Consider the following 26,720-nt stretch of genomic DNA (forward strand, 5'->3'; position numbering starts at 1 on the left):
GTATTCGATCATTCTCTATGAAGCAGGACCCAGACTTTGCTCGTGCAGGGAAAGGCACCGTATACTCTGCCCTGCAACTGATGAGGCAAGATGGTGCCGAGAGCTGCCTAATGCATGCATCCTCTGACTCTACTGCTCACTGTGCACTTACACTGCAGGCTCTTAACAACTAAAACACAGGTAGCCATCTAGACTAGTCCTGCTGCTCAGCTCCACTTCTCATCTCTGAGCAGCATACTGCAGCTCTTGCTAGACAGGCAGCTGCAGCTTAGGCCTGGCACACAACTCAGGCATCACTGCCCACGCAGTTGGGACCTGCCGCACCACCCAGGCAGAATGAACCCAAAAACCCTGCAATTCAGTAATATTAGTGGCAGGAAGCAAGTGTCTCCAAGATACAGGCTTTACAGTTTGCTCAGTTACAGGAGAGGGAAAAATTCTCCCTTGCCATTGCACATGGACAGTATATGAAACAACTGTAGTAGGTAGTCAGAGGCAGTCAGAGACTCTTTGCCAAGAAACCTACTAACCGTTACTTTCCATCCCTCTGCCACCCCACACCTCCAGCACATACACCATCCTTAGCACTCCCAGTGCTCTTACATCACAGTCCACTGTCATCTGCAGCCCAGCCATGCTCATTCAGCAGCCCCTGTGCTCACACCAGGGGCTGGCTTCACAGTCTATCTCTTCACTTGCAAATGCAGCTCCCTAGGTGCCATCAGACAAGGCTACTTCTTGATTCATCCAATTTAATAGGACCACTGGCCAGTCAAAAGCAGTGCTTTCAAGCAGCATTGCTGCAAGAAAACGAGAAAATAGGCCTACAGAAACACACTCTCCCACCACTCGTCTCCCACACCCGCACAGACACAGGTGGTTCTCCCCACTCAAGTCACCCTCTACCCCCCAGAAGGCCACAGAAGTGGTCCAGACACTGTTCACAAGCAGGGATGACTCAGATCGCCGTTTCACCACTGAAGTTGGCAGGGCCTGATGGACATGACTCAGACTTTGCTCTAGACACCGCACAGTCACACCAATACTCCTCGGAACCCAGTTCAGCACAGCCGGACTGCCACCTCCACCGCAGAGCCTCCCACGTCTTTACGGAAGAGGGACGCGGCAGGCCGCGGGCCGCTCCCTCCGTCCGGCACGGCCCGACGCAGGCCGCTGGGGCGGGGCGGCCGGCCCAGGGCGCGGCGCGATGCGATGCGGCGCGATGCGGCAGCAGCCAGTGGCGCCGCGAAAGACTCCCCGCGAAGGGGCCTCACGGCCGGCAGCGGCGGCCGAAAACAGCGCGGCAAAGACGCAGGGGGACACGTGACGCGGGCCGGCACCCGCGCGGCACGGCTCCTCGCGCGCGGCGGCGCCTCCGCCCTGCCTGCGGGCGCGCCCCACCCCCGTTGCTAGGGAAGTGAGGTCACGCAGTATGGCGGCTCTGGGCCGCAGGGGCTGAGGTGTCGGGGCTGTGGGGAATCCGCGTCCATCCTCCGGCGGAGCTGCGGCGCTGGTGCCGCCTGCCTCGCCACTGTCGCGCGGCGGGACCAAGGCCGCGATGGCATCAGGAACCGTAGGGCTGTGAGCCGGCAGAGCGCGAGCCGGTAGGGTGGACAGGGCAACCGGGCAGGATCGCGGACGGAGCGAGCTGCCGCTATGGAGCTGCGGGTCGGGAACCGGTACCGGCTGGGCCGGAAGATCGGGAGCGGTTCCTTTGGGGACATCTACCTGGGTAAGGAGGGCTTACCCGGGACATACTTGGCGGGTCTGTCGCTCTGTGGAGAGCTGCGTGAGCCGGGCCGGGCCGGGCCGGGCGCTGCTCGAGCTCCCGCCTGCACCCTGCCCCCCGCTGAGGTTGGGTCGGGGGCTGCTCCCGGGACCTCATTTCATTCTCGCTGGAGCACAGACCAAAAAATGCCTTTCGATATGAGGTACCTTGCCGCTGGTGCAGTAATAACTTAATTTTTCGTTGGCGTCATGTCCTAATTTAGACAGTGCGGAAATCGGGACTTCTGGATTATATGCCTGCCTCTTCCCATTGTTGTCTTGTGACCTTGGGCACCGTCAACCTGCTCATCTGTAAAACGTGGATAAGGATATCAATCCCTTCATCTGAAAAACCATTCAGAAAAATGTTTTGAAATAGAAACGTGACCCTCTGCAATAAATATAATTGCAGTGGACTAGGAGAAATTGCTGTCACAGGGAGGATTATGGTTTTCCAGTGAGGCCTAAACAAATGAGATAACTAAGGATGACTAGATTGGAGCTAAAAACATTTTAACCCCTTCATAGAATCAGCATAGTTCAGCTATCCTGTTGCTTGAATGTTGCCCTTACATCTTAATGCATACATCTTATTCTGCTACCGTGATTTCTATGTGACTGTAAAGTTTGCAGGACTAGGACTGTCTTTTCCTGTCTGTTTTTGTAGCTTTCCATCCTAGTGGTTCACTAACCATTTGATAAGCAGCGGTGTGTACAACAAGTTCTGAAACGTGTGTTTTTAAAACACTCCGTTCTACAAACCATCAAACCTTAGGAAGTCAGGTAAATCCAGACAAATGTAAATTTTATATACTGCCACATGAAAGTGAGCATTTTGCTTTTGAAAGTTGTGATAACTTTCAGAAGGCGCATCCAAAGACATGGAAAAAGACTTACAGGAGCCATGGTAGGTTATCTGCATATGTCTGGAGGGTAAAAAGAATTAGTCACTGGCTAATGCATGTAGTATATTAGGCAGTATACCTAGTACATGAGCTGTCTTTTTTTTTTTTTTTTCTAGACAACAGTGCTTTGTATTGCAGCACACAGTTGCCGTTCTGAAATAACGTTAGTGAAAGCTACTTGTTTACGTTACCCAGATACTGGTTATCCTTGATATAGAACATATGCCTGCTGGAAATTCTGTGTTTCTAGCAGAAAGCTTGTGGATTGTCTAGAGGCAGAGAACATCATTCTTTCTCTCTCTAAGGCTTATGTAAAAGACTGAAGACTGCTGTGAGAACAATGGTGATAAGGCTTATGCAAAATCTTTGTTGGCTACCTTTAGGGTTTTGGGTGGAGATTAAGACAACAGTTAAAATCTGAAAAATCTTAGCTGACCTGGGATACTCTTACCTCAGTTTTTGACTACTCAGGTAAATCCAGTCACATTTAAGTACGGTATATTCATACTTTAATTTGTAATCCAAATTAACTGATAAAAAGAAATCAGGCAACTCTGTTGTTACTGTCCTGTGTGCGGTAGCTAGATTGGAAACGATAGATATTTTGTTTGTCACTTTTATCTTCATGCGTAGAGCCTACACTAGAAAAATTGCACAGGAGATAATAGTTCTGTATTTATTAGTACAGAGCTACTGCCATACTGCATTTTGCACAAGAATTGCTCATCCTTAGATTTTATCCTCTTTGATCTCTGAGGAGTCAGTGTGGATTTGCTTTCGGGGCTTCCTGCAAATGTGATGATTGAGTCAGCAACTAGTAGAGAATTATGTGTCTGAGAGATCCAGCTAATAGTATATATTTCTTTTTCCAGGGGTAATTGCTGTTTCAAGAACTGAAATGTGGCAGTCTTTTATAGAGGCCCATTTTGTTTGCTTAACATAATCTATTAAAACAGAGGTTATTTTTAAAATCTGTGCTGTGTGTGATATGAAACATTTAAAACAAAAAAAAAATAAAGTTTACTCAGTTATTCAAACTGTACAGTAGGGCATAACTACATTAAAATAACTTTTTAAAGCCTCTCAGTTCTCATTAATTTTCTGAAGTACAAATGATTTCCAATATTCCTCATCAGATTTCAGGTTCCCAATTTAATTTTATGCTTAATTCCCCCCCCCCCCCGCCATTTTCCAGTCTTCCTGTAGTTTCTTTAATGAAGTTACAGGGGGTTGAAGACAGTCCATTGAGAAGAGACGGCTCTTTCTTTATGTCTTTTCTTTCAAATATAGAGCTAACCATTCCTGATTATCACACTTCTTTCATAATCTTTCCCATTCTCCCCTGCACCTCAAAATGTGTCTTCCGGAATTTGGAATGCCCCCTAATTGGTAGGGTCCTACCATTCTACCACAATAATCTTAGGCACTATTTTAAATACAAGAATAGACAAACCTAGTGAAAATAAAATTTAGGAATGTAATGTACCTGCATCTATTAAGATTACCCTCCAGTGGAAGATATGAAAGAGTAGCACGAATTACTAGAAATTCTAAATAGTACGAAACAAGGGGCACCATACAGAAAAAAGAATCAGAGTAAGCATCTGTTTTGTTGCTCAATCCGTGAGGTCGGATATGAATCATGGCATGGCATTCACTGTGTTTTTGTTATTTTTGCATTACATACGTTTTCTTAAGGATTTTTTGGGGGTAATCGACTGTTATCTAAAATAATTTCCAAGGCTTCTCTAATGATAGAGGGAGGACTTTGCAGTTACACTAAATTACGTTATTTAAAATAAAATATTTTTGCAACTCTTTAGAGTTTTTCTTTTCACTTACATGTGGTGATTCATATTACGCTGCTTATCACTACTTCTCATTTATTGCTACATTTACTGTAAACAAAACAAAGTAGTGGTTACAAGGTTATTTTATAAATTTTGCCCAAAACTTAAGTGAAGGAAGACCAAGGAACGCTAATTTGGATTACTTGAAAGCATGACTTATATTTTCCTCTCTCTGTTTATTTCTGCAAGACTAAATACTTTGGTTTCATTATTTTAATATGAAATCTGTTGTTTTCAGAGAGATTATGGCTTATAGAGAAGCGGAGTGCTGTCTAAGGATCCTAACTGATAAAGAATCACAGAATAGTTGAGGTTGGAAGGGACCTCTGGAGATCATCTAGTCCAACCCCTCTGCTCAAGTGGGGTCAGTTAGAGCAGGTTGCTCAAGAGGCATGAACAGGTGGGTTTTGAATATCTCCAAAATGGAGACTCCACAACCTGCCCGTGCAACCTGTTCCTGTTTTCGACCACCCTCACAGTGTTTTCTTACGTTCAAGCAGAATTTCCTGTATTTCAATTTATGCCCATTGCCCCTTGTCCAGAGTAATGGGCAGAGTTCTTTGGAGGGTCAAGACTATGGTCAATCAAGGACTTGATATCTATAATACTTTCTTCCATGCAGTTCTTGCCCCAACCAAACATAGACGTCTGCAACTATCTATACAAAGAGATGTGCCTTTCAGTGTCCATTTCATATCAGAATAAGGAAAAAAGCTGCTTCTGGTGCTGATCGCCCATCAGATAATACTCATTGGTGAACGCTTTTCCAAGTCTTCTAGGCAGGTAGTGAGGGTAGGGAAAAGCATAGTTTGCCTTGTAGGAAAGATCTAGAGTTCCATAGTTCAAAATCAAGGTTATTTCTGTTTCCTTTTCAGTGCAAAATGAGAAGATAATGCCTTCCTCCTTGTATCATCAAGAGGGAAAAAATGTATCTGTCCTTTCATGGTTCTGGATTGATGTGCAGCATAGCTCATTTAAATTCCATAAAAATAATACATTCATAAAATATGAAAACCTTAGATTACAGATTGAAGAGTTTCTGGTCGCTGCTACTATCCAGGTGACCCAAGTAGCGATCAAGGATCCTGCCACCCGTCTCAGTCACAAATGAGTCATAAAAGGCAGATATGCAGCCTTAGCTACAGGTGGAAAAATTCTTTTCTTCGTGTCTTCTGGTTGTTCACCTTGAGTTGAGTTGCATTTATTGTATCCAGAGAGAGCTTCAGACAGTTTATTTTCTTCAGGTGCACTGTGAAATGCCTAACAAATACTGATCCTAATGTTGACTCAGAACAGCACGCTTTACTAGAAACGTTACCTTAATACACGTGTGCTCACGCGCAAAAAGATATTTTCCTAACCTAATAAGATGCATAGCCTTGCGTGAATTCAAAGATAATTCAACGCTCAGTCGCGTCTTACTAGCCAGGGAAAAAAATGACAAAATGATGGAAACTAGACAAAGCAGAAGTTTGAATTTCAAGACCGTATCTAAAAAGGAACAAAGAAAAAATACACTTTTTATTTTTTTGCTTTGCAAAGGTTCTGAAGAATGAATTCACTGTAAGCATGACATCTACTTGTTGAGCGATAGGGAAACCTGTGGTTCAAGAAGCTGGTGTGATTGCTTCTTACAGTAAGACTGTGACAAAGTATGACTCTTACTGGGTATGGCTGTAGGTGACAAGGTATCTCCTTGTGACAAGGCACCTCAGGGAGCCGTCTTCCAAAGGGCCTCTCAATTTTGACTTCAGCAGACAATAATGTATTGGTGCTCTGTAGATTCAAACAACTTCATATCCCTTTTTTGCTTGAAGACTAATGGAAAATGTCAAGTAAATATAGGAGAGATTGCAATGGGAAAGAGCGCTGAAGGAGCTTCTCAGCTTCTGGAACAGGATTTTGGAGTTATGATAGTTTGGTGACTACGTTAGCTCGGTACTCACTAATGGTCAAAAAAAGCATAAATAAATTACTAGGAATTATTGGGGGGAAAAAAAAATTACTCAGAAAAAACCACAATATCATTGTGCATCCGTAACTTGATTACTTGTGTGGATCACAAAAAAGGCATTATAGAACTGAAAGAGGTGCAGAGAGATGAAATGGGGAATAATTAGGGGTAGTACAAAATGACTTCTATACAAAAAATGACAAGGGCTTCTTAACCATGAAAAGAGTTAAGTGCGATAGAGTGAAAGTCTGTGAAATCTGGAGCTTCATAGAGAAAGTGAATACAAAGTGATTTTTTTGCTGTCTCCTTCCAAACAAAAACAACTGGACCTCAAATGAAACTGTTAGGAATGAGGATCCAAAAAAAAAACCCAACAGGTGTTACTTCAAATGATCCTAAACCACGAGGTAGTTTAAAAAAAAGAGAAAACCAAATTCTGAAAGTAGAAAGGCTCCGTGAAACATATCAAGTGCCACACGTCTCTGTATGCGAATTCCTGTATCCCTGTAGTTCTGAAGTAGCTTAGCTGTGAGCATATAGATTTCCTGAGTCAACACTTCTTTTTAAGAATGTCAGCTTTTCCCCCTTTGCATTTCATCTTTGAAAGTGAACGGGTAATCTAATTTTTCAGTCTCTTGGGTACTGAAACAAGAATTCCATATGATCAAAAAACCTCTGTTTGGGAGGATAAGTGCTCTAGATACCTGCCACACAAACAGATAAAATTATAAGGCATCATAACATACATGGAATATGTTGAGATTCAGAGAAGTCGTAGTCTCTGCTTCTAAGGCAGAAGAGCAGGCAATCTGAATTCCTAAAATTTCTTAGTTTGGTAGGGATGTATCACTGCATACCGAACCTGTAAACATTCACTGGGATCACCTACACCACAAACAGGGAGTGGAAAGACTCCCCTCAAAAGTTGCACTTTTTTTTTTTTTTTTTTTTTTTGATGTGGGATAGCAGCATTTGGCTTCCTGTGCTACAGTGTCTAATGCCTCTCTTCTCCTGAACTGCTAGTGTATTGGAAAGAAATTAGAAGACTTGAGAAGAATTTTGGATAATCACGGCTGAAAGTAGTTAACAATATCTGGATGTTTGCCGTGGAGATATAGTTTGTCAGTGTTTGTTTAGTTTTAGTCTTGACAAAGGAAATGCAATCTGAAAAAATACTTTGATCGATGTTGTTACATTTTTCTGGTTTTAGGAACTGATATTGCTGCTGGAGAGGAAGTCGCAATTAAGTTGGAATGCGTGAAGACCAAACATCCTCAGCTCCACATCGAGAGTAAAATCTACAAAATGATGCAGGGTGGAGGCAAGCAAATTCTTTTCCTTCTTAAGAGACTTAGTTGTCTTTATGTCTTTGTTGTATCTTCCATCTTTAAGTATTTAATAGTTCTCTTCTCTTTTGGAAGATTACGAGGAAGTGGGGAAGGTGACAGGGTAGATGAAGAGGAGTACCTCAGCTCTTCTGTGGTATAGAGTAGCAGTTTCCAATCTGTGGCTACCGAACCTCATGATATCCAGCGATATCCTCCAAAGATGCTTAGGGTCCCAGAATATTACAAAGTGAAAGCTCAGACCAATATGGAGCAAAGTTTGGTCTTGCCTGGCAGTACGCTGCTTGATTTGTGTTTTTTCTCGTGGATCAGTGAAAGAAGGTAACAGCTGGTGTTGAGAATTCAACCTGGCTTCATTAATATAGTAGCACAAATTCTAAACTTAGTAAATTCAGGTTAATTTTTGTTACAAGTGCTAGTATTCTTTCTTCTTGGTTAGAAGTGTTTCCTTGCTGTAGGAATTCTAGCATGTAATGGCATTAATAGTAGAGAGCATGAGTGAAGCAACTTCATAGCTGCTGTGTGGTACTCTGCTAGGAGAACTTGCTTACTGATTTTAGGATTCTGCAAATGTAGGACTCCAATGCAGTTTTGGGACATAAATTTGGTATAGTTAATTTTGCTTCTATTGCATAATCCATGGAATTCTTTCTGAGAAAGGTTATACTTTGCATAAAGGCTACATTCTACGCTACATCTCAAATACAAAATGTGGTAATCGTATATCTAAAAACAGATGATAATTGTATTTGCAAATGAGTAGAATTATGGTTGTTCGGTTATCTTTCAATTCCTGCCTTTCTTCAGTTTATTCCTGTCTGAGTGTAACCTGGCTAACCTTCATGGAATGAAATACTTCCTTTATAGGCTTGCTAAAGCTAGGATGGTGAGTTCCTTCTGCTGATGGACACTGTGCAGAGGCAGGTGATGCAAAGTAAAGTAACCACACAAGTAGGGTTTCCCCATGAAGGAAACTCAGGAAAACTTAATTTACACTAAATAAAGGTATAAATTAAAATTAATTTTACTATTTCACTTCCAGATTACATAAAATTAACTCACGATAAAGCCATTTGAAATTCTGAGTAAGAATATCTACATACAGGTATAATTCAAAATATTTGAGCAATTGTACAGTTTTTTGTGGAATAATGTTCCTGAGTTCCTGAGCCCCCATATAGTGGGGCTACCTTCAGCTATGTCAAAGTGGGTATACAGCAGTATAGCATATCTCATAAATGGTGCTACTTCGGTAGAGGTACACCAAATAGCAAGTACACAGGAACTGGAGGAAAGGCAGGAATATGAAGCAAGGGGGAAAATTCATTCCAAATTCAGAAGGAAGAGAAAGGTAGTTTACGGGGATCTCGTAGGCTTTGAAACTAAGAAGTTAATTTCTGAACTCTTCTTTAATAATATTTAGTGGTTTAGCCAATGTCTTTATTTTCAGACTTCCAGTTCACTCCTTATTGACATTTTGGGTGCTACATTGACGGTTGATATTTATAAAATGTTTAAGGTTCAAATCCAGCAAAACCACTAAATGCTTTCAGGCGTTTAGTTGGATCATTACAAGCTAAGGGCAAAGATGATGAGGTTTCTGGAAAAGAGAAAAAGGCTATTTTGGATCTCTCTAGCTATGTTTTTTATATTAGTCCTTCTATGAAATGGTCAGACTTTTAATTTCAGAAAAACTGAAGGTAGCATGAAATATTAAGCTTCAGTGGAAATATGAATATTCATAGTAACGACCCCCTTAGAATCCGTCTTACGAGCCTTGCAGATTTGTATGCGAGACCTATATAAATCAAAAAAAAAAGTACTGAATAAACTATTTTCTTTGTTCCAGTGGGTATTCCCACAATTAAGTGGTGTGGAGCAGAAGGGGATTATAATGTAATGGTGATGGAGTTGTTGGGACCAAGTCTTGAAGATCTCTTCAATTTTTGCTCAAGGAAATTTAGCCTCAAGACAGTCCTCTTACTTGCTGACCAAATGGTAGGAAACTGCTTTGGTGTTCTTGTTAATGAAGTATGTCGGGCATATTAAAATTTCTTAAGAGAGATCGCAACCAATTATATTCTCTCTTTGGTAATTTAGAGGCGAATAGGGTGTATCATATTAGAGAAAAGGCTCAAAATTAGTTTTGTTTCTGTAAACAGACGGTCTCTCGTCAAAAGTAATTTTAAAGTCTTAATTTGATTTAAAACCTGCACCTGAGCCACTTGCAAACTAGGTATTATACTGCTCAAATATGAGCAAATTCCCCCAAGAATGTTTTTTAGAAACACAAGTGGAACAGACACAGGGGAAAACTGGAGAGAAGGTTTATCTATTGTCTTTGAAATTATATTCTCTTAATGCCCCCGTGTTTTACAATAAAAAGTGTCTTTGCCAATTTTATTATTAAGACCATGTTTCTGGTGCTTTTTAAGAAAAAAATATATGCCTAACCTCTCAATTATTTTTCATCCTCTGTATCTAGATTAGTCGAATTGAGTATATTCACTCTAAGAACTTCATCCACCGAGATGTGAAACCAGATAACTTCTTAATGGGCCTGGGAAAGAAGGGCAATCTTGTCTATATAATAGACTTTGGATTAGCGAAGAAATATCGAGATGCTCGAACTCACCAACATATCCCATATCGTGAAAATAAAAACTTAACAGGAACTGCCCGTTATGCATCCATCAATACTCATCTTGGAATTGGTGAGTTGGGGAATGCAATAAATAGAAAATTTAGTGTCGGTATTTTAGATGTCGATAATTTTAGCAACCAAACGTTGCTTTACGGAGGCATAGAAGACAGTCCGTATTCCTGATGCTAGCAATGCAGTATGCTTAGGCTCGTGTTGGTGGGGAGGGATTCCGTCAGGTTGTAATTCCAAGGAATTAACGCGTATTTTAATAACTGTAAGGATGGTAGGCCTTTTCTAGTATTGGATGAGTTTAACATGGACATACTAACTTTCAGCGTCTGTTGTGTTTTTAAGGCTTTTTATGACATTGTTGCACAGTTTTGTGTTTTTCAAGTAGAAAATCAAACCTAATGAGTCCACTTTTTTATGCTGTTGTAGAGCAATCTCGCAGAGATGACTTGGAGTCCTTGGGCTATGTACTGATGTATTTTAACCTGGGCTCCCTCCCCTGGCAGGGACTGAAAGCAGCAACAAAGAGGCAGAAATATGAACGTATCAGTGAAAAGAAAATGTCTACACCCATTGAGGTTTTGTGTAAAGGATATCCTTGTAAGTTACTCTTTTGTGGCACTGGCGCTAAATGTTTATTTTTTAGGGGTATTGCTTTTTTGTTTACACTGACTTCTAGCTCCTAGTATCAGAATGTTGTGCTTGAAGCATGTAATTTACCAGTCTTTCTGACTTTTCTTAGTGCGTGGGCATGTCCGTGATAGAGATACTGTACTTTCAAGACTGGAATCTTTGTGTTCCTGGATCATTTCTACTTGTCCCCTGTGTTAAGTATTTAATGTGCAATCATTGCCATGCCTTTGAGACTGAAGGTTAGCTCAGTGTGTCTGATCTGCGCAATGTTGTGCGTGTCTGCATATATGTGGCCCTGTTAACTGCACCAGCCAAGCAGCTTTTCGAGAAACTACCCATTTCTTCATATGTGTGGGTACTGTTTCACGGATGATTAGGATTGTGTAGCCAAACTCACCTGTTATTGTAGTTGTTTCATTTAGTAATTGTCATGCTTGGTTCATCTAGTTTGCCCAGTCAGTGGCCAGCGTCTGTGACAAGTATTAGAAACCCTCCTATATCCTAGCGTGATCCCTCCGAGCTGGTCTTTTCCTCAATTTGGTATTGTCCCCATATTAATAATTTGACAGTTTTTGAGCTGTGCAAAATTATACTTAATCTGCTTTAAAACTTGTTAACGTTAACTGCTGTTAGAGAATATTGTTCTCTCTCAGGAAAAGTTCTGTCTCTACTCTTTCCACACTCTTGGCCGCAACAGCTACCTACGATAACGAAAACCATAGTTGTTGTTATAGTTGTATGAGAACTTATTTTCTTTGATCTGTTTCAAATGTCGCGTCATTTACCTTCCTTTGCACTCATTAACTGTTTCTGTCCTCTGGGATTAACAGACAGGGAAAACTAATCAATTTTTCCTGTGCTATTTGTTAGAATTTCTTATTTAACATAAAATTATTCATATAATCTTTCAGCTGGAGACATTTGACCTCAAAAGCTACCAGTGTTATCTCTGGTGCATTGCATGCACAATCATATTCTGTTTTGATTGTGTAACTAATATTTTGAGTGCCATGTAAAAACAGATATTCTGAATATTGAGAATCTAAACTTGCAACGTGACCGAACTGGGAGATTGATACGGGTCCGTATTCTGTTCCTGTTCTCCCTTCCGGTCCCTAGTCTTTGTGAGTTGTTAAGTAGCAGAAATGAATCTTCCTGTGACTTTAGGGCAAAAAAGTGCTATTCCATGTCCTGGAACATTCAGTTTCAATACATTCATAGCAGAAAAGGCAAACAAAAAACCCCTCTTTCCATTTCTGCAACTGTAGTTTTAGACCAGTCTCCCCTCTGTCTCCTCAAATCGTAACATTCCGTGTCCTTTGATGTTGACAAGTGAGATCTTTGCCTACTTTGCAGTAGACATATAATTCCTTTTTCTGGGTGTACTTTGATACGGTATTACAAATAGTATTGCCTTCACTAGGCCCCAAGTATTTGGTCACTATTCTGTTTTTCTGATTTTGGGACGTTCTCTATTTTTATGACTCAGAATTATAAAAAGCAAATGTGAAGCTGAGGAAAAAAAACAGTTTGTTTTTTTTTTTCCATTACAGCTGAGTTTGCTACTTATTTGAATTTCTGCCGTTCTTTGCGTTTTGATGACAAACCGGACTATTCCTATCTAAGGCAATTATTCAGAAACCTCTTCCACCGACAAGGGTTCTCCTATGATTATGTGTTTGACTGGAACATGCTCAAATTTGTGAGTAGCTGACATAGCTTACTGGAATAAATTTTTGGTAATCCTATTATTTACTACATTGTCAGTTTGAGTTCTTTACTGGTATGTTTTGTCTCTTCCCCTAGAAGCTTTATTGTCTAGGAAAAAGATGAGAAAATCGGGAAATGCAGGAGTTGCAGGAGCCATGAGATCAGGTTGAATGGCAACTAAGTTGCAGTTACAGGGTTTTAAATGAGTAATGTTTTTGAGGTATTTTCCTCAGAGCAGTCCTCAGGTTAGGTTGCTGAGTTATTGTTTTCTTCCATCTTGATCTTCAGCAGGGGTCACTTGAAACTGTTACAAGGTGTCCAGCTGCCAAAGCAGTAAGCATGTGCATCAGCATTTTGAAGACTATTCCAGCAATTGTATGAACTGCATTTATGACAGTTTTCAAGAAATTTTATCCAAAATTAATGCCCTAGCAAATTCCACTTAACCGTTTTTAATGTTCAGTATTTATCTGAATATATAGTTGTAAGTTCAATACTCCAAGTTGTTCACTAGTCTCAATCCACAGGGTGCAAGCAGAGCTGCTGAAGATGCTGAACGTGAAAGGAGAGAACGAGAGGAAAGATTAAGACATACACGAAATCCAGCTGTTCGTGGCTTACCCTCCACTGCTTCTGGCAGGCTGAGGGGGACGCAAGATGTAGCTCCTCCTACTCCTCTTACCCCAACTTCACATGCTGGTGAGTGAGTGAGTACCAGGATAGATGCACCTTGCAGAATACTCTAATTTGCAGTTTGTTCCTGGTAATTGGAAATTAGGAATTAGAATTAGGATACCTGAGTGGTAATTGGTCTTTTTTTTAACAGCTTGAAGGTAAATCGCACACACCCATTACCTGCCAGTTGCTACTTAACGGTTTTCTGTGGATATAGAACAAAGCCCCTAATTTCTCTGGTTTGGCTCTGTGGAAGCCATATAAGCAAACAGCAAGAGTTTCGTTTTTTGTGTGATCGTGATTTAATTCCATTTCACGTTATCAGAGTACTAATGGAGTTTTTCTCACAGCCAACACCTCTCCTCGGCCAGTGTCTGGCATAGAAAGAGAAAGGAAAGTGAGTATGCGATTGCATCGTGGTGCCCCCGTCAATATCTCGTCGTCTGACTTAACAGGCCGACAAGATACCTCTCGCATGTCAACTTCACAGGTAAAAAAAGATTTTTGTGTGAAGCAAAAATGAGGGTGATTTGATCAAGTTAATTTGCTAAAAGAGCGTATCAGCTAATTGATGAGATTTCATATTGATTTTTCAAACAGCGTTGACTCACATAAATGCTTGACATTTTACCTGAATGTTTGTGACATGGCTGTAGGTTACTGTGAAAATTCTCATACCTTGGCAGCGATAAACCTAAAACGCTCAAAGTAATGAGGAATCTTTGGTGTACGAGACAATGCAAAATCCTAGGGATACAGATTTTTTGTGCCTTTAGCAAAATTGTAGCCTGTAGCTCCCTTGGTCATTGATTTTCTTACATTAGTTATCAGTGAGGAAGCAAAGCAAGTTGGAGTCGGTTGTGAGTCATGTTTCCAAATCAATGAAATAGATAATATTGGTACAGAATAGAAAAGAGAGAATTCATAAAGAATAGAAAGGCACAGAAGTGAAGAAATACTGTAGTGCGATACTGTAATTTAGAGCAGATAAGCTGCATACATGGATGCTTGAAAGGTCACAGAAGGCTTAGTTGAACAGGATGGCAGGACGTTGAATGATAGAGCGATTCATAGCTGTAGTCTGCACCGAAATCATCCTCATTGGCCACGGTGACTTAGCAAAAAGATTTTTGGAATGCTTCTTTTTAGGCCTGACCAGCAATATTTGAATATATTTTTAACTCTCCGTGCACTACAGCTGAAACACTCCTTTGTCAGAACGTTGACACAGACTTGTCCTAAGTAGCCAGTCACCTGGTTTTGTGCAGCTTGACTTCAGCCTTACTTACAGAATAGGGAATCTCTTGTCCTATAGATAGACTGCGACATTAATGAGAGAGGAGTATGTTAGGAGGACTGGTGTAGTTGCCTGCAGTTTTTGTCATTGTCCCTCAACACTATGCCGGAGATTTAAACACATAACTTTTGCAGTGGACTCATGTTATTCCTTGTGGATAAGCATGCTGTGTTGATTAAAAAAAAAAAAAGAAAGAAAGAAAGAAAGAAAAAAAAGAATTCAGTTTCTTTGGCTTCTTCATTTTTTTGACAGAATTAATCATTTGGGATAATATGTGTTCTTGTACATTAAATCTTTGTGCTAGAGAGAGAACTCTTTTAGATGGTGGTCAGATGGGTGTCTCTAATGAAGACTGAGGCCACAGGGTTTTTTTTCTGAATGGATCTTATGTTCTGGCCTGAACTACAAATGAGAAAGAGATAAGACAATGAAAACACAATGGAATTGGAAAAAAATGTCAATCTGGAACTCAGTCTTACTAAAAGTAATATGAAAGCCTATGAGATGGGATTCATTTGCCAAAACAATAGCAAGATGATAAATACCTACGTCATAGAAGTTTTTTAAATCAAACTCAAAATGCTTTTCAGAAGGAAATGTGCTTCCCTCATCTGTATAACAGGAAAGAAACAGCCCAGCAAAACATTTTACAGAGTGAGAAATTGGAAATAGTGGAAGAGTGTCCATGTGTACAATGAATGATGAGCAGCATCCTCTGATTAAGGCAAATTTTGCCTCACTTCAGCCTGCACCGTACAACTTTTGTATTAAGTGAAGCAGAATTTGGGAAGGCTTTAGCTCTAGAACCTGCAAGTCCTCTGTCTCATTTCACATCCAGTTTGCATGGTGAATAAACAGCAATATATGATTTCTTATTTATGGGAGAGCATGTAGGTATATGCTATTTCCTTCTAAATGTTAGAAAACTAGAACTGCAACTGTGATTTTCTTCCTGTGGCCTATCTAGGAAGGGCTGGAACTTTTAAAAGGTCTGTAAAACTATTTCAATGCTTTTAGACATATCCCCTTCAGAGGTGTCCAAGTGTAGGAGAAGATGCCATGTATCCATTTAGATATCTGGGAATGGTCCTGTTTTTACCTGACAGTTAAGGTCTTGAACTTCGAGATGTCAGTGAACTGAGGGAGAACAGTGCTACCCTGGATTTCTGACAATTTAATCCCACCAACTTAAAAACCTAGGGCTGTAGTTTCCGTACCTTTTAGGCTGACACAATTGCTTGAAAAATAGGCTCTCTTTTGCATCAGTATCACCATTCATACAGACAGATGCTGAACTGGGTTGGAGAACTAATTTTGCTGTAACAAAAGCAGAGTGGGATTTTTGGGGTAGTTTTCAGGTGGATGAATTCCGTTTCACCATGTAGCTGCACAAACATTTGTGCTGGCACAAAGGATGGACAGTGCAGGAGGAAATTTGAGTGGACAAGCACAGGAGACAGATGAGGCTGTCTCCCTTGGCTTTGGTGGCAGTTTTTGCCAGCTTAAAATGTTCATTGAACTACAATCCGTGCCACTAGAAACCCTCAGATTGAAATATTTTATGGCTGAGATTTATGAGCAGCATGAAAATGAAGAGGTCGTAACTGTGCATAAATACCTTTTAACTATCCATACTGAAGTGTGTGGTGAAATACTGATTTGGAGTTTCTGGGGAAACTGAGGTCCAGTTCTGGGCTCCCTATCACAAGAGAGACCTGGATGTACAGGAGTGAGTCCAGTGAAGGGCCATAAAAATGATTATGGAATTGGAGCATCTGACATATGTGGAAAGGCTGAGAGAGCTGGGGATATTTAAGTCTGGAGAAAGGAAGGCTCAGGGGGGTTTTATCAACGTGTAAAATACCTGATGGGAGGGTGTAGAGAAGATGGAGCCAAATTCTTTTTAATAGTGCCCAGTGAACGGACAAGAGGCAATAGGCACAAATTGAAATACAAGAAATTCCATTTAAACATAAGAAAAACACTTTTTTTTTTTTTTAACCGTGAAGGTGGTCAGGCGCTGGAACAGGTTGCCCAGAGAGGTTGTGGAGTCTCCGTCTTTGGAGATACTGAAGACCTGACTGGAGAACGTCCTGATCAACCAGCTCGAGTTGACCCTTCTTTGAGCAGGACGGTTGGACTTGTTGATCTCCAGAGGTCCCTTCCAACCTCAACTATTCTGTTATTTGGAGTTCTCTGTGAGATACTCGAGTATAAAGATGTTTCGGTGGTGAAGTGTGTACACTCAAGGTTCATCTCTGGCACTCTGGGCAAATTTCGGATAGTTTGTCTCTGTTACCAGTCAGATGAAAGCAAATAATTAGTGGGAATAACAGAAATAAGCACAATGATATTTGGTTGTGCTAGGAGAATCAATTACATTGAGTGTGCTTCATACATTTTTTGCTATATAGCTGACATTTAGCTCAGTGTGCACATGACATTTTTCTAAATGTTTTAAGCGTGAGTAATCCAGGTAGGTTTGCAGATAGTTTTTTAGGTCTATTTAATTTGTAAAATGGGAATATTCTGGGTTTGTGTAGGAATGTGTTTTTTGAGTAGCCTGTGAATATCCATGTTCACGGCATGTGCCCACAGTGCAGCCTGGACTAATAGCGTGTTTCCCTACCCACCCTTTGGCATTCTGCTCCAACTGCAGGATCACTCAGTCAACCTCTTTACAATTACAATAGCAGACTAGTCAGGATCTTCTCTGGGTTCGTCGGAATTGATCATTCATCTTCTATTATTTTTTTTAGTTCTTACCAAGCTAGTGAACAGCTGTGGTCTTCACTCATAAGGTGGCTGAACAACAGTGTGCAGTCATAATATAATTTAAATATCTTCCCCCGGACCTCTCAGATTTGGAAGGCAAGAGAATTTTACTTAGATTTTTATCTTATAAAACTTACCTTTGAGCCCGTTAGCGAAATTTCACTTTTCATTTTCAGTTTTCACTTACTCTGTAGCAGACAAGACAGCTTGAATTGCAAATTTCAATAGCTTAGGCTGTTACTATCTTCATGAAGTTAAAGTAGTTCTTCCATAGTCAAAATTTATCCTCAGATATTTACCAGGATACAAATTAAGGCCATGGATTTCCCTGTATCTTTAGCCCTTATTCTTAGTCAGGAAAACCTAAAGTACCCAACTTGCAGGGCAAGGTCGTTAAGGAGAATTCAGTTCGGATAGATCTAAAGAATATAGCAAATTGCCTATACCACTTCTTATCAAGAAAACAGTAAAGAACAGCAACTGTTCATCCATATCCATCCCAGGCATGCTCGTTTCCTTTCCAAGTCTTAAGTAAATACTGCCACTTAAGTAAGAACTACCACTGTTCCTTTTCCAGTGCTTAGGCCGTACTCCTGGTAGAAAAGCAGCATTTACAGTCTGCTGCGTAGGTCTACGGATGTCTTATGTTAAGTACTAGATTTGTTATTTATAACTTGATTAATCAGATTTGGTGTTGTATTGGATGCCTTTGTTTGGTAAGAGAGATTTCACACTGAGGGGGGGAAAACAGTGATTGGTAAGGGTAGCTGCATAGGTGTCATATATTGCCCAGCACCAAGAAATTGTCTCCGTAGTACCTAAATCATTCTCGTTAGGACGATTAGCACTTTTCAACATTAAATAAGAATTGTTTATTGGAATAACAATTAGCAGGTCTCCTAAAGGGTTCGTGAAACAGTGTTTCGAGTGAAATTACATCAGTTCAGTGACATGTACTATTCACTGTTTTTCTCAGTTATATGAATGTGAATATAACAACTGAAAATCCTTGGGGCATGAAATGTTTGAGTGATAAACATTGGTGAGAGTTGGGCAGTCATGCAAAACGGCTGCAATTTGTTAGAGAGGTAAGCCCTTTCAAATAAAATGTGCATTAACATAGTACTGTAAAGCCTGATTAGGATCAGGGAATGCAGCCTGTTGTTTTATAGATGGGAACTATATCCACGGTGAACGATGACTGAGGAGGCTTTAGGTGTAATGATGGAGAGGTTGGTGTGATGTCGTAATGAAAGGGATTAAGGTCATCCTTGAACGTGTACAGAAGATAGCAATAAACAGAAGTAGGGAGGTTATTTCATGGCATTAGTGACACTGATTCTGGAATACTATGTCTAGTTCAGTTCTCAGTATTTTAAACTGTTGGAAAACTGGAAGTAGCACAGAGAAGAGCCATAAAAATTGTGCTTGAGAAAACACACTGTACAACAGGACAATTTTGGCTCAGTATCTTTCAATTTGTCTGAAAGATAAAATATCATCTTGAGTTAGTGTAGTATTATAGAGACAAGGGTTGTACCAGGAGCTTAAATTTATATGGAAAGCATACATAAATAACCTATTACTTAAAATTAAAAACAGTCACATTCAAAGAAAACTGAAGCAGAAGTTTTAAGTGAAGGCCCTGAAGCAACTTCTAAAATGAAGACACTGAAACAACTTCTGAAAGAAGTACAGGATTCATCCACCCCCTTTGGCTTTACATCAGAACTGAATTCCTTTCTGGGTCACGTATTTGGGTCCAAAGGCAAGCGTAAGCTACTGGTTTCAGTGCAGTGAAGTTCTACAATCTGTGCTGGACAGAAAATCAGGCCAACTGTTAGAAGATCCTTCTGCTCCTAAGCTCTGCAAATTATTCGTTCACTGAGTCTCCTTTATGTAGTCGCAGTCTTTAAATGTTAGGAAAGGTAGTAAAAGAGGGCATGAGTATTCCAGTAAGCACTACTCTGAATGGATTCTGTCAGTCCAGACTGCAAAGACTGCATCCCAAAAGTATGAATGTGCAGTGATCATCCCAGAGTCTAGTTGCAGGTGAGTAGCCGTCATTTTCTCTATGTAAGATTCAGTCCTGCAAAACGCTACCTCAGTGAGACTGCTCGTGGTGTACAGTAAGTTACTTTTTTTTTTTTTTTTCTGAATGTGGCATGTTCAGCACCTTACAGTCGAGACTGCATGTAGTTCCTACTAGTGATAGATGAATCTCTCCTTAGCTGGAAGAAAAGATTATAATGCTGCACAAAGAAGTATTTGAATAAGTATCTTTGACAAGAGCAGTTTTCTAAAGTGGTAGGCCAAACTGGCAGTGAACGACTTAAGTGTTGTGCCGCTTCATTGGGAAAAAGCAACGTATTTCCAATACCACTGCATTTTCCATCTCCTCATGAGCAAACCTTTCTCCATGCATTCGTCTTAATAGGCATCATACTCTGCATTGCTCTTCTGGCTCTGAGATTTGTCAGCTTTCTTTGAGGGATAATTATTTGTTCCTTTTAAGTATTTCTTAATATGATAGCAGTATCTTACAGAAGTCTGAAATCTGAGCTCTTTCAAAAGATACGTGGTTGCAACTGCAAGTTTGAGTTGGATTTTTGTAGTCATCTTTATATATTTGGACAGTGGAACCGTTACAAATTGCTGTGTTTTCCCCCACCTCAGAATAGCATTCCTTTCGAACACCATGGCAAGTAGCTGCTCGTCTCCTTTCGTTGGAAGGCAGCACTGGGTGAGTGCTTCTCATTAGACACCAAAACTTTGGATGGGGTGGGGAAAAATTCTTTAGAAACATCAGTCTTTGCTTCTCCTCCTCACGTTATCTCACAGTTGTACACTGTTTCTGTGCCTTCCGATCAGACGCTTGATGAAGCATTGTTTTCTTCTAAATGTAAAAGTAAACGTCCTTCCAAAAGTTGAGTTATTGCTGCTGTTCCACTTGGACTCTTTAGGAGAACTGACAAAAATAGTGACTTTTGAAGTCCCTAAAATCATTCAGGCATCAAAGATAAAATAACCAACTCTAAATCATGGCTATTCTAGAATTATAATATGTCTTTCCGGGGATGCTCATGCAGCAGTTTGTCATCCATTCAAAACCAGATCAAGCTTCAGAATCATAAAACCAAAATATTTTACAAAGATTTAATTAACTGCATTGCTCAAATGAGGCTCTATCTTGTCATGAATGGAATGTTCTACTACAGCATTATTAATTTTTCACCGTTTTGTATTCTTCTCCATTCCTTATGAGCTGCCATGTTAAAAATATTCAGATCAATACTACTAATGAGAACAGTTTGAACGTTGAGCGTCTTGAAGGCAGACAGACTTGGATTTAGATACTTAGAACTCCTTTCCATTGATCGTTGCAGTAGAATTTTCTGCCTGTTTGTGTGCAGTTTTCAGCTTTTTAGTCCGTTCTGCTTTAGGCAATAGCAGGTTTCATCAGGGAAGCAGTAAGTTTCAGTTGGAATCTGAACCTTGATGCGCTGAAAGGATGCTTTCTTAAATATTTCAGGAGCTTCTTCTTTGCTTTGCTTTTTATTTTAAAAAGAAGGCCATGAGATTTTGCTGTTCCTTTTTAAATTCCACTGTATACTCTGTCTGCTGCCTCACTTTCTCTATAAATCCTAAGCTTGCACTAATCCTGTATCTCTAGTTGGTGAAGAATCCTGCTCTTTCTCTTTGATTTTCTCCTGCTTTGTTTGCTTGGCTGTTTGACACAAGCTGCTGCTTAAACAGTTTGTAATATTAAGAAGATCCAACTTTAAATGATAGCTTAACACTTTAGAGCCCAATTACCAGCCCTTAATCAAAATTACAAAAAAAAAAAATCACTTTGAAAAGTTCACGTATGTGAGAATCGCAGGTTGCAGTCTGCTCAGGGTTGTGTCTGCATTGTTTGGCCTTTGCTATATGCTTTACTATTTGTAGCTATTTACAACTGAAATGAATCCTGACCTAGCTACTTTGACATTTCTTACATCTTAAATTGCACCGATGCATGATTGTTGTTCACTTTCACGGTGAAAGCGTTATTGAAATAGGTCAAGCTATGGAAACTTGCAGAGTACCTTGTAACGCAATGTTCCATTAAAAACAAAACACCGTTTAAAATAATTATTTTTCACCTTCATCTTGCAATTTTTTTTTTCCAACCTTAGTATTCATTGATTCTATTTCTCCACATTGGTTGTGTTTTCATCTGGTTTATTCTTTTTTGTGTGCATGTTTATGCTCTATTTACTTTTTCTTCAAAACATCCCTTCTGACTGGAAAGGTGAATTTTCCATGTTAACTTCCACTAAAGGAGGAAAATACAGGGAACTTCGTGTAGCTACAGGTGGGTGCGAAACATTATGTAGTTCGTTGGATCATAGATTCACACACTTTTTGGCAACAAATGATGTGAAAGTATGTTGAGAGCCATTTGCATGTTAACGGGACGGACTTGTGCTGATCTTATCTTGTTTTTGGCTTCGGTAGATTCCTGCTCGGGTAACTACCAGTGTTCTCCAGTCCGCTGTGCACCGATGAAAATTGTTTTGCCATGGAGGGCAGATAATGCATGGCTGATCTCCTATATTGCCAATGGCTTTACTAGCAAAAATACCCTAAACTAGAATGGAAACGTTACAACTGGAGTTCTCCATGTGGCTTAAAAGGCACTTGGAGGAACATGGACAGACTCCAGCAGCTGCCGTTACAGGACGCTTTTGCCAGAAACCCAGTGACCTTAAGAGAACTCTGTAGTAACAGGGCTGGAAAAGAAAGATGGTTTACCGAGTTGACCGCCTGTTATCGGATGGCCATTTCAGTTCTCCCTCCACAGGCGGCAGACTTTACCCCTTTTTAGTATTCTACTGTAACTATAAAATCTTTTACTTGGTTTCAGAAAGTTTTTGTATCATTTTGCTAAAATTATTGGCTTAATTCTCTGTAAAGAACTCTATCTTGCTTTTGTCTGATTTGAAAATGTAGAATATACACAATCCTAAACTAAAGACAATGACTTGAAATTTCTTGTTTAAAAAAATATTAGTCTGACAGGGAACATGTAAATGAATCAAAACCATCTGACTTCATTTAAACTGTTTACTTACTTGTATGATCCCATTCTGAATGAGAAGAGTTTGTCATGAAATTTTTAAAACTTAGAATTATATTTTGTTGTTTGCTGTCTTCGTTCACACTTGCATTTAACTTTCCATGTAACACAAAGGAATTTTTGATACTCGTTCTTCTGCACGATAGAAGAGGAATAAAGATCCTGCAGGAGAGTCTAAGTATAGTAGAGATGGTGATAATGGATTTCTTACTTGTAAAGGTTACGAAGAACAAAGCGCAAGACTGATATTTGAGGGATTTAGAGTTTGGAAGCTTGTCATATCTCTCTGCTTTATTTGAGAAAATGGATTGTGTTTCAAACATTTTTTTTTCTGGGTAAGGTCTTGTGTCCTGCACTCTGAGGCTGGTTAGCTTGGAGGGAATTGCAAGTGGAAAATGAATGTTGCCAGAGAGTCTCCAGTGAATTGGTATTTGCTTTAGTATCTACATGTTCTGGCCTTCTGTTTCATGCCAAGACTCAAAAAAAGGGATTCTAAAGAAAGTATTGTTGCTGTGAAATCCTGAGAATTTTCAAAACTCAGGTATGTACCATTTTTGATTCTTAATCGTAATCAACCTGTGTATTTCCAGAATCATTAGCCATGAGCTAGGAACGGATGGCACAACTTGCTTAGGGTATCCAAAAAATTTGCAGGTGTTCTTGGCAAATGTCCTTCTTAAGGAATATAGGAGAATCTTTATATTGTTTATTACTGTAAAAAGTCTCATAAAATAATAATAGATATTTTGTCCTCATAGTAGTTGGAACAGTATCAGAAGTACTGTTTATACTAATATCACTGAAGTAATAGGAAGTTCCATGCTGGAAATGAAAGTACATATACAGCTTTCGTTTGAAAAGTTAGCTATTTTGAGAAATTCTTCCTTGCTTGAAAACAAATTATTTAATGGCTTATTGGCCTTCAAAGTTTTATTAAGAGTAATATTTATTGTTCAAAAGTTTGCAAATTCCTCCCTCCCTCAAAAATCCACATATTAAGTGTTAGTCACTTTTCTTTAGAGGTTTTCAGAACATTAACTACTCCCTTGTGTGTACTCTGGGTCTGACTGGGGAGACCTGTGTTTGGGAGAGTACAGTGGAAAAGCTTAAGAGTTTGATCCACAGATAAGTTCACATGACGGAATTTTTTCCTCAGTTACTGTAAACTTCAGTATTTTAGGCATGTGCACTACCATTTGAACAGCTCTACACTTCACTGTGCTTTCCTTGTAAATATCTGTGGTTAATATGTCCTGTTAGAGGGACTCACAAAGGCAGCCTCTTTATTCCCTCTGTATCTGGAACATTAGATTGCTGTACTATACTTAAAAGTTGACTGCAGACTTCTAGACTTGTACTCGGTTGTGGGCAATTATTGCCCTTCATAATAGTTAAATTCCATCATGTGGAAAATACTTAGACTGTCTGTATAAACCTGTGTATTGGAAACCAGTAGCTCAGAGCACTTCATTTGTATTACCACTGTATTTGTGTACCTTAACAATTGTGTAAATACATTCATAATGACTTCTACTCTTCCTTGGTGTAACTTACTTACTCACGATGACTCCCGACTTTCCTTGGTGTAATTTTGTTTACCTTTTGAATGGGTTTCTGTACACATAAAGAACATTCTCAGTTATGAACACTTGAAGAAATTGTGGTAATACTAAAACTTTCACTGAAGGATCTTGGTAGTCACAGTCAGAATACAGCAGGTAGGGTACACAGGAAAAAAAGAAGGCATTCATTGCCCATTTCACAGAAAACGAGCCTTTTTCTTTTAAGAGGTAATTTTGTTTGTTTGTTTGAATATTGCTTCTTTTCCAGAAGTCTTTTTGCAAAGGCTTTGCTTTATCAGGTAATACATTTTATGGATAGGAAATGTGGGAAGGCAATTGCTTTTGAGACTTGATAAGTTGTAGGAGCTAGGATAAAAGTGACAAGAATATTTAGCTTGCCTGCAATGCCCTGTATAATTATAAAGTCCTCCTCAAAAGTCTATTCAAAATCTGAGGGTGGATAGGCTTTCAAGAGCCCTTTATATCTCTAATTACAGCTCTTTAAAAGGTGGAGGCTTATTAATTTATCCCCCTAGTTTTCATGCAAAATTGGCTATGTTTTTTTATGTGGAAAATATCACCTGTGCTGCGGTTGTACATAATCCTGGTGATTGAGTCTCTGAATTCTTTGTGATACAAGTACCTTAAAAACAGTTGACAGTAAATCCTATACTTCAAGAGGTATACCAAAGTTAAAGGATTTAAAGAGTCTGTGCATTCCACATGCTAACTTCATGGAAGTACTTGAAATCTCCCTTGGAGGAAGTCATGTAGAACTTAGAGGCTTCTCATCCTTCATTCTCAAGTGGGGAAAGGTATCATAAGCACAACTATTTGTTGTCTTGCTTTCCTTACGCTCCAGACCTCAGAGTGGCAGCTCCTCCATTGAAACTGTCAAAGGTAACACTTTCAGAAATGGAATTTCCCAACAAGAATCTTTACAAGGAATGGATTTATGGGTACATCATGAGGTGGAGTGTGTTCCTTTCAAGAGTAATCCTTTTCTGTCTGTAAGAGAATGAAACCCCCTGGAAATAAAAAAGATATTTTCTGTTGTTCTCTAACTTGGGCTTATAAAAGCAGCTTCCTTTAACATCTAACATTACTCACTTTGTGCATACAAAATACTGACTGAAAAAAACATTGCTGTTTTTTTAATAGCACTGAGATATATAGTCAGAAATCTAGTTTTAACCCAGTTGTGAGGAAGCGTAATCTACCATGAACTTAATCCTGCAGCAACAAAGTAGTTTCTAAGTTCACGGGATGAGACAGGTTAGTAATAAGAAGTTTTTGCTGTTAAAGAATGCGGTACTTCATTATTAAGAACAGTGCATGTCCCTGTGGTTCATTCAAGTATCTTTTGTTGGCATTAGATGTATATGTCTGCATGCGAGTGATTGGTATGAACCTATGTACCGTTTGCATCATTCAATATTTTCACACTAGGAAAGTGCCAAGGGGCCTGATCTTCAGTGAGAATCTGTTTCACAGCTAAATCCTGCTAACTTTTTTGGCCAATATTTGCATAGGACTGTTGCTTTATGACTTTTGCTCAGACATTGTTATTTCTTCTTAAGTAAGACTAGTATGTTTCAGTTCTTTTGACCAAACCATTGCATATTACAAGGAAAAGTACAACAGAAAATTAATGAGATGGGTTCTGTACCTATGACCCACATGCAGTTCTACAAAAAAAAAAAAAAAACAACAACCCTTTTTTAGTCTCCTTTGTTAATCTCATTTGTGGGAAAATTCATGACTCAAAATGCATGAATGAGGTCCAGCTCTAAGAAATATAAGCACAATGGACAAATGGGAACACGGAGAAAAGGGAATTTGTCTATATCATCTTAAAACATTAAGCCCTTGTTTACTTGTGTCTGTCTCCTGTGACCAATCCAGGATAATTTGGGGGGTGGGGTGGGGAATAAAACAGGAATTCATCTGGCAGATTATGAACGGTGAGGAAAGTGTCTAGAGTCCTGACCCCTCAACCAGCCAAAACCTTTGGTTTAGTTACAGACCTTATTAAAGGCACAAAGGCAATGGAGAGCTCCTGGTATTTCCCATAGTCCTTAAAGGCAGGAATGAACCAGTGACTCACAAGATTTTGAGTTAAGTGCAGACTTTGTCTTAAAAGACCCCAAAAACCAGATGATTCCTCTCACTGCTAGGAAATTGCCTTTTATTTTATCAGTAAGTTTGTCTGACACTTAATTGTCAATCATTGGATCTTATGTCATTTTCTTATGCCATTTCTGATGACATTTTTCAGCAAGACTGAAAAGTCTTCTATTTAAGACATTTTAAATATTAACATCTAGATACACTTCTTTATTGGCTTCTGAGTTTTCCAGTGAAAGCCTTTAACTTCTGAGACAGTAGTAGACAGAAGAGTCAGGAGGGCAAGAGCTATCTTCATTTCTTACTGCTCCAAAGCATTCATCTAAGGGTAGTGAGGAAGTTGC

General features: G+C 39.7%; 1 protein-coding gene across 7 annotated transcripts in view; it reads left to right on the forward strand.

The window, feature by feature from the left end:
- Positions 1 to 1,180: 1,180 nt before the first annotated feature.
- CSNK1D (casein kinase 1 delta) overlaps positions 1,181 to 26,720 on the forward strand; it is a 39,168-nt gene continuing 13,628 nt past the window's right edge. Inside the window, exons 1-11 of one of the 7 annotated variants that reach the window (XR_011135547.1) lie at positions 1,242 to 1,732; positions 7,687 to 7,797; positions 9,672 to 9,820; positions 10,308 to 10,536; positions 10,905 to 11,075; positions 12,662 to 12,810; positions 13,346 to 13,517; positions 13,844 to 13,983; positions 20,242 to 20,308; positions 21,860 to 21,922; positions 22,066 to 24,220. Coding sequence is in view for 6 of the 7 variants with exons in the window: in XM_068913975.1 (XP_068770076.1) it covers positions 1,657 to 1,732; positions 7,687 to 7,797; positions 9,672 to 9,820; positions 10,308 to 10,536; positions 10,905 to 11,075; positions 12,662 to 12,810; positions 13,346 to 13,517; positions 13,844 to 13,983; positions 16,800 to 16,871 (1,269 nt within the window). In the remaining variant the exon portion in view is untranslated. Of the gene's footprint in view, positions 1,733 to 7,686; positions 7,798 to 9,671; positions 9,821 to 10,307; positions 10,537 to 10,904; positions 11,076 to 12,661; positions 12,811 to 13,345; positions 13,518 to 13,843; positions 13,984 to 16,799; positions 19,918 to 20,241; positions 20,309 to 21,859; positions 21,923 to 22,065; positions 24,221 to 26,720 lie in introns of those variants that run through there. The other 6 variants (XM_068913977.1, XM_068913976.1, XM_068913978.1 and 3 more) reach the window with 6 other exon arrangements.

The sequence above is a fragment of the Struthio camelus genome, chromosome 19 (genome assembly GCF_040807025.1).
Source record: "Struthio camelus isolate bStrCam1 chromosome 19, bStrCam1.hap1, whole genome shotgun sequence".
In the NCBI taxonomy this organism is placed as follows: Eukaryota; Metazoa; Chordata; class Aves; order Struthioniformes; family Struthionidae; genus Struthio; species Struthio camelus.